The sequence below is a fragment of the Cebidichthys violaceus genome, unplaced genomic scaffold, assembly GCF_023349555.1.
Source record: "Cebidichthys violaceus isolate CVI_PGR_0920_01 unplaced genomic scaffold, fCebVio1.0.p SCAF_92, whole genome shotgun sequence".
NCBI classification, from domain to species: Eukaryota; Metazoa; Chordata; class Actinopteri; order Perciformes; family Stichaeidae; genus Cebidichthys; species Cebidichthys violaceus.
In genome coordinates, this window is record NW_027176978.1 from 705,094 (window position 1) to 712,604 (window position 7,511).

The following is a 7,511-nucleotide window of genomic DNA, read 5'->3' on the forward strand; positions in this document are numbered from 1 at the left end:
CCCTTAATATCACGGCCATAATTAATTGCGCAAATTTGTTTCTATTAAATAAAACTAACACATACTGAGAAAACTCCATTAGCCTTAATTAAGCTTGATATCCTAATTTAGGCAATGTGTGGTTGAAAACAAGCCGTTTTGGTAGATTTTTTTCTCTGTCTTTCTCCGATAGCGGAAAGCCTACCAGCTCTCTGCCTTTGGGCTGCTTTTCCTCCTTTGAGAGTTGGAAATGAGAAATGGAAATGGAAATACCAGGAGGTGCTAAATTAGCTGCCTGATCTGCACTTATTGCCGCATACAGGCCCCTATTACTTTGCCAATCTGTGCCTCTCTTTTAGCATTCCGGGCATGGAGAAGCTCCGAGATAGCAGATTTATCAAATGGGAAAATGAATGCATGATGATCAGTTAAATTGAAAATCAGCGTCTGCATGACAGCCCGACCTGACACCTCCGTAATTAGAAAGAAAAATGATGGCGTCCGATGCATAATAGAGCAAAAACAATTTACACTCTCCCATAATGATCCGGCGTTCAAATTGAAAATTTCTCCGGGTATAAATTGAATTCATAAAGTATGATTCATGGACGACACATCTCCTGGAGGCTGCCTGGGCATATCGATTGATAGTTTGTCTTGAACCATGCAGCGTGCAGCTCTCAGGCAAGAAAAGCTTAACTACTTAAGCAAATCGCTAATTTCACCTTAAGGCCACCAATGTGCAGCCAGCGATACTCCTATTCAGTGTGCTAATGAATTATGGATGAACTGGGCATACGTCCCAAATAGCCTAAGAGTAGCATGGAAAAATACACACCGAATAAATCTCAGGGGTTGTTTCAAATTGGCCCTGGTTATCCCACAATTTAGTCAGTAAACCTTGTATTTCTAGGTTTGGAAAGAATTATCAGCCGATGGGTTTATCCGCCTCGGATTGTGTCAGAATATTCCCACTTTAACGGTGGAAACATTTAAGATGTTGTAACCCTTATAATAAAATGTATAATAACACTGGAAAAAAAAAAAACCTGCAAGTTGCTTCAAAACTTCAATTAATATGATATTAAAAAAAGAAGAAGAAGATGCCTGTAAACTCACTGGTGGGCTAAATATTATCGAAAATCAAAGCGATGCCATGAAAGATGAAACAAATAAAAAAAAAAATGAATTAACACCATTTTTTTAAAACGCCATGGAGCACAATAAGGTCTCTAGTCTCAGCACTCTGAGCAGCATGCAGACACAGAGGATACACCTCTAACCCACAGCCCCATGCAGGCCTTAATCTCCTGCATGCTCCCTGTGTGTGCCATGTTGGCTGTGTCCCCCTGCCCCCCCACCCCACCCCGTCAAACTAATAAGACATTGCTTCCTAGAGCAAACAGCTGCATGGGTTGAAATTTATGTAAATATTTTGAAAGGGACACTGGCTCAGAAATTCATTTGCGCCGGCTCAGACGTAAAGCTCACCCCTCTGATTATTTTCAATTTATTTGCAAATCAAGACCCAACGAGAACACTAACGGGCTCTGGTGTGAGCGCGCTAAAGCTGGACTGGATACGGTTGTTTTTTTTTTTTGTTTTAAGATTTTTTTTTTTTTATTATTATTTTTTTTATATATATATGTTATTACACCGCACACACAAGAGCCTCGACATCTCTTCCTCTGGGTCGGCGTGATATTGTGGTCAACACTGCTAATATTGCAAAAGGGAGCAGATGTCCCAGATCCCGCGTGGCTTCCCTGGGGACCACCAACCCTATTAGAACAAATGTGTTCTGCTATTGTAAATAGGCACGTTTGCCTCAGCCCGTCCTATTACAGCCGACGCATGATCAATAGGCTGATAACACAGAAACATCAATGTAAAGCGACAGAACAATGAGGGATATCATCGAACATCTATCTTAATATAGCCCTGCTACAAGGGGCCCTGACAAAGTGGAGAGAGAGGGGGAAGAAGAAGACGGGGGGGGTGGGTGGTGGGGGGGGGGGGGAGCTCATGAAAATGCCTCCCCACGAATCCCCATCTCCTATCCAATATGCACAAACACACACACTCCCAGCTGCCGGGGCTATTATTTTCCTATTTCAATTTGACACCCAGGCCTTTTCATGCTAATTCTATTATTCTTGGAAGTTTATGTGATTTCATATCACTAGAAATCGGTAATGTATTATAACCCCCTTTGAGCTAAAATAAACTGAATCCCCCTGCAGTAGCCACCGGGAAAATAATTACTTTCATATCAAAACTCTGCAGGAGTCGAGCGGGTCCTTTTCGCCTCAGGCTCGTAACCTCATTTCAGTGGGGGCTTATAGATGAATAAATTTGTTAAGGCAATATACAAAGTACAACATGAGATTTCTTAAGAAAGCCCTTCCTACTGTAGGCTACTGTAGTCCTGCACTGTGTGTGCTGCTATTTAAGGTCCCACACGGTTTGAGGTGCTTGTATACAATAGATTTATTTAAGAAAAAACTTACATATATAAATAGTATAATACCTTTTTACAGCTCTTGAGGATTTTTGTTGGTCTCGTGGTCTTGTGTTGTTGTTGGTTTTTTTCTCTCGACAAGTTATCACACATTAAAGGATATCTAGAGATTCCTCACTCACGCGCACACTCGCAGAGAGAGAGAGAGAGAGAGAGAGAGAGAGAGAGAGAGAGAGAGAGAGAGAGAGAGAGAGAGAGAACATTGTCAAAATAACAGCAAAGTGGGGAAACCTAGATTAGATGCAAAGATGTGTTTCTGGTTAAGCTTTGGCCTAATGAAAGGTGTCGTTTAGAGGCTAAATCAGTGTGAATCTGCTTCCCCCCCCCCCCAGTGATTTATTCCATGTCGACATCTTCTTTAAAGTCTGTCTTTGTTTCCGCTGGACTGTCAGTGAGGACACTCTCGGGGTTGTCAGGGTGGTCCTTGATCTCTAAATGCTCTTTTCTGTCTGCATCGACAGGCTTAATGAGTTGTGGACTGTGTTCGCTGCAAATAACAGAGGTCGGAGTGCTTTTGCCAGTGGAAAAGGCGGCCCTGTGCGGGCTGCTGTGCGGTGAACGTGTCTTTTCCTCGGATCCCACCTGTCCCTTTCGCGAGGCGTCTGCAGAGTCCGGCGAGCTGCTCCTACATCCAGAGCCGCTGCAGTGGACACCGGACTGGTTTCTCTCCGCCGGGGTGTCACTGTCAGAGTGAGCTGCTGCTGCTGCTGCTGTGGTGGTGGTGGTGGTGGTGGTCTTCAGGGCAGTTTGAGGAACAATGAATCCAAGCGGCTGTGTGATGGGATAGAGCAGGAAGTGTCCCTTCCCTATCAAAGGCCGTGAGGAGGGTAAGGCCGCGGGGTTGCGTCTCGGTCTGGAGTCCGAAAGGAGGCTTTCGACGCTAAAAGGGTTGAGTTTCTGCACGCTGGAGGCGCTGTTGTTGGAGCACAGGCTTGACCGGTGGCTGGCATCGGGCGAGTCCGGCTCGGATCCGCCAGCGTCCCGGTCCAAGTGTCTTTGGTTGTGGTTTGGGTCATGGAGAGGGTGAGGTGTTTGGTCGCAGCTCGATTGCGTGTGGTTCCCCCCCAAGGAGTCAAAAGGCGGGCCCGTGTGGTCACAGTCGGTCACATGCGACACCCCGCTGTCGCTGTCCGACCCCGGGGTGTGAAATAAATCCCCAGCAGCGAGCCTGTTCTGGGACTTGAGCAGCCGTCGCTCCTGCTTGCGTTTCTTCTTCTCCATCCTGTCCAGCTCTCTGCGGGCGATCTCATCGGGGTCCATGGGCTCCCCGCTGCAGGTGGTGGGGTGGGCGTTGTGAGCAGGTCGACCTGGACCTTTCTTTGTGTTCTCCTTTTTCCTCCATTTGGCTCTGCGGTTCTGAAACCATACCTGCAGAGAGGGGCAATAAAAGTGGAACACGTGTGTAATGTTCTGTCACTGCAAGGGGAGAATTAATTAGAGCAAAAAGTGTCAGTGTTGTAACAATACGGTAATTAAGCAAATAGTGAGGTTGCACCTTGCTCTTGCTGTTTTCCATGCAGGCCTATAATTAGGCCTTTGATTAAGAATCTGTGCACATGTAAGCTACAATAAACCAGGCTGAAGCTTAACAAAAGAAGCTTTACATTTAGTTAAAGTAAAGGTCAGATTAACATGTCTAAATATTTTTGTTTAATTTTTTTTCCCCATGTAAACCAAATCAAGAAATTAAACTAGCTTTCACATCATCAGCAATAATATTCCTTTGTAAGATGAGGAAGGTCAGGGGAATTCACAATTGAACACATTTGGTATTTTTCGTTATTTAAAATTATTATTATATATTCGACAAATATAACGCCATAATTTGTGAAAAAAAATGATGTCGTTAAAAAAATGTGTAAAAGGTGTGTAATTAAAATTGATTTATTGGACTAACATAACCCATGAAAGGTCAAACCACACACATCCATCTAGTGGGTCCTTATGGTTAGTATTTTTTTGTATTATTACGTTATGACCCAAAATGAATACATGAAGGTTTACTCTGCTGTGTTGTTTTTTTTTTAGGTTAGTTAGGACCAAGCAATTGAAACGTCTAGCCTTTGTCATGAATGAATAATAAACAAAGGAATAAACAAACACACACACACAAGCTTAAAATGATGTGAGGGAACAAAATTAATATTTACCTGAACCCTTGATTCTATCAAGTCCAACCGAAGAGCCAGTGCCTCCCTCATGAACACGTCGGGATAGTGGCTCTCATTAAAAGCCTTTTCTAATTCCTCCAGCTGCCAACCAGTGAAATTAGTGCGAGTTCTCCGTCTCTTGCAACCAGGACCATCTTTGTCTGGGTCCCCCGAGTCTGACAGCAGAATGAGAATAAATGTGCACAGCCTGCATTATTATTATTATTTTTGGTAATAACCACATTTCAACGCAATACTAACTGCGCCAGTTCCATGCATATGCGGCTAATTCTGCAAACTTTAGAGCTGAAGAAGGTGATCGCGTCTGAGATGTTGCAGTCGGCACACACACACACACACACACACACACACACACACACACACACACACACACACACACACACACACACACACATATATACATACACACACACACACACACACACACACACACACACACACACACACACACGCAGCCTGCAGCTTCTAACAAATCTGTCGCCTTTTTATGAAACCTTGCGATGTTAACACGGGCTTTCCCTCGCTCTAGTATTTCCTGACTTGACAGGAACATTGTTGTCGCTTGTGTACATCTTCAGCTTTCGGAGATGGGAACGAAGTGGGAGGAAGAAGAACGCTCCTCTGGCTGCGTATGTGGTTCGGCGTGCCCTTTAAAAAAAGCAGACACCACCAAAGACGACAACTTGTATCGCAATATCCTGTCTTTGTGCCTTTCTGTTTTTGTCTCAGTGCAAACAGCCGGCATTAGACGTGTTATTGTGCAGCGTATATAATGTGGCTTACCTGTCAGTTTGTACTGCTGATTATCTCCATTCATCCCGCAGCCCGAAGACAAGAGGGGGTTGGAATTACCCACCGAAGCCGTGCAGGAACCATTAAGTAATCCGTCTATTGAGAAGGGAACCGCGGACGCGGATTGAAGTTGATGCCCGGCTAATTCGTAAACGTGATGGTGGCTCAGATGGTACGGGAAGCCCACCATCCCGCCGAGTGAGCCTCCGAACTGGGCGTGAGGTGCATCCAGTATCCTGCTGTCCATCATCCCGCAGGCAAAAGGAAACGACGTCTGGAGGCCGGTGATGGGAATTTAAAAAGCATGCAGTGAGTGTGGCCAACGAGTAGGGGACATGATGTGAAGGGAGGGATGAGCTGTACTTTATCCACATGAACCTCCCAATAATTAGCCCAGGCTCTGGGAATATGAGACCCAATGAGAAGCGGTAATGGACGCTGACGTCAGAGGCGCGCTCTGCAAACGCTCCCCGTATCGATTGCTAATTAAAGCTGACATCCACCTCAATAAACAATATCAGAGCTGTCACAACAAGACAGGAGGGCTTTGATAAGAACTACATCGCAACTACACGGGGGACCCACCGGGAGGAAGGGCTCACTGAATCCCGGGAAGAAAAGGCTACAGGCGGATAGGTTAGGCCAGAGGCTCCCGGACTTTTTGTTCAGTGGCGGAGCAGCAAATAGATGAATAGTGGACCAAATGTTTAGCACCAAATGTCACACTTTATCCAGGTTAAAGCCACAGCGGTTCATACTGACCATTATGATTAAATATTGTATGGTCTATTATTGTTTTTGTTTTTTTTATTGACACACCACTTTGGGAGGTAGAAAAAAAGTGAAAACTTATTCTTTTATTTTATTTTATGGGAAAACAATAATAACATAATGTTCTTAAAATACTCCTTTCTCCTGCTTTGGACAGCAGGTCCCTGAGCCACACTTTAGGATCCACTGAGTTACGACGAACCCCACCATGTCACACATGCATCATCATTTAAATACATTAAACCTTTACAATCAGACAGGTCCACGTGCGGTGCGTAAAACAAATACAGCGATTGTTGAGTTATGTGTGTGTGTGTGTGTGTGTGTGTGTGTGTGTGTGTGTGTGTGTGTGTGTGTGTGTGTGTCTCTGTTTAAAAAGGGGAGCTGATATATATATGGCTAAAAGGCACAAAGCAAAAGGCAAACTATAATATTTTACTGTTACAAGGCTCCAGTTACGACCAACGCCGTGTCGTGAACTAAATATACGAGTCAAATAAAGGAACTACTGAAAGGACAATAGAACCCAATGACGAAATAGCAACTAAACAGTCATATATGCATTACAGGCATCCACAACAATTCCTGTCAGGGAACTAAATTGGAACGCTCCTCCACTTGTGCAACCCCTGCACTCACTATGTGACTAGCCTAAATCCTATCTGCTCATTAGGTTCTCAAATAATTAATTCGACTTTATTTATCCCATGTCTGGCGCTGTCATAATGTTAATCAGAGTTGAAATTTCGCACCCCACTCATTCCCTGACCCTTGGCACCCGGATTGGCATGTTGTAATAACCTGAATCTCTCAACAGAAGCTGCGATAATTGTTACCCTATTAGCATGCAAATTGTTTAATTAATATTATTATGAGGAAGTATATAATCCGCTCGTCACTTGACCCCCAAGCCCAAATAACAACCCTGTGTATTGCGGCGTGTAGCCTTACATGTTAATGAACTCCTCAGAAATGATCTCGCCCATTTATCCATCTTCCTCTCGAGCAGCAGTGGGCTCGTCTTTGAAGCGTTTCCCTCTTTGTATTTTAACTTTAATTTTAACGCACGCGGACAAGATCTTATGAATAATTCCTCCCCACTCATTTCTTTCTTTTCTTTTTTTTTCTTTTTTTGAACATCTAAAATTCAATAATTGCTTTTCGTTCATTTCCAAGCATATATAGGCTTGTCCCCCCCCCCCCCCATCAACTCGGGCGCACACAGGAGCTCAATGAAAGGCAGCCCTTGACACAGTCTCCAGAGACGTTGCATTTAA

General features: G+C 44.2%; 1 protein-coding gene across 1 annotated transcript; it reads right to left on the reverse strand.

Moving 5' to 3' along the window:
• Positions 1-2,836: 2,836 nt before the first annotated feature.
• Positions 2,837-5,778, reverse strand: uncx (UNC homeobox). The gene is made up of 3 exons (XM_068704450.1): positions 5,455-5,778; positions 4,651-4,826; positions 2,837-3,868 (listed from the first exon to the last, which is right to left on the reverse strand). Exons 1-3 carry the CDS (start codon positions 5,711-5,713, stop codon positions 2,837-2,839), a joined length of 1,467 nt encoding a protein of 488 aa, XP_068560551.1. The 5' UTR covers positions 5,714-5,778.
• Between the last annotated feature and the right edge of the window lie 1,733 nt (positions 5,779-7,511).

Excerpts from the sequence above, each read along its gene's own strand:
- uncx (XM_068704450.1), bottom strand. The coding sequence starts at position 5,713 with ATGATGGACAGCAGGATACTGGATGCACCTCACGCCCAGTTCGGAGGC. Across the intron at positions 4,827-5,454 it reads TCAGCAGTACAAACTGACAG|ACTCGGGGGACCCAGACAAA; the intron begins GTAAGCCACATT and ends TTCTGCTGTCAG. Across the intron at positions 3,869-4,650 it reads TGATAGAATCAAGGGTTCAG|GTATGGTTTCAGAACCGCAG; the intron begins GTAAATATTAAT and ends CCCTCTCTGCAG.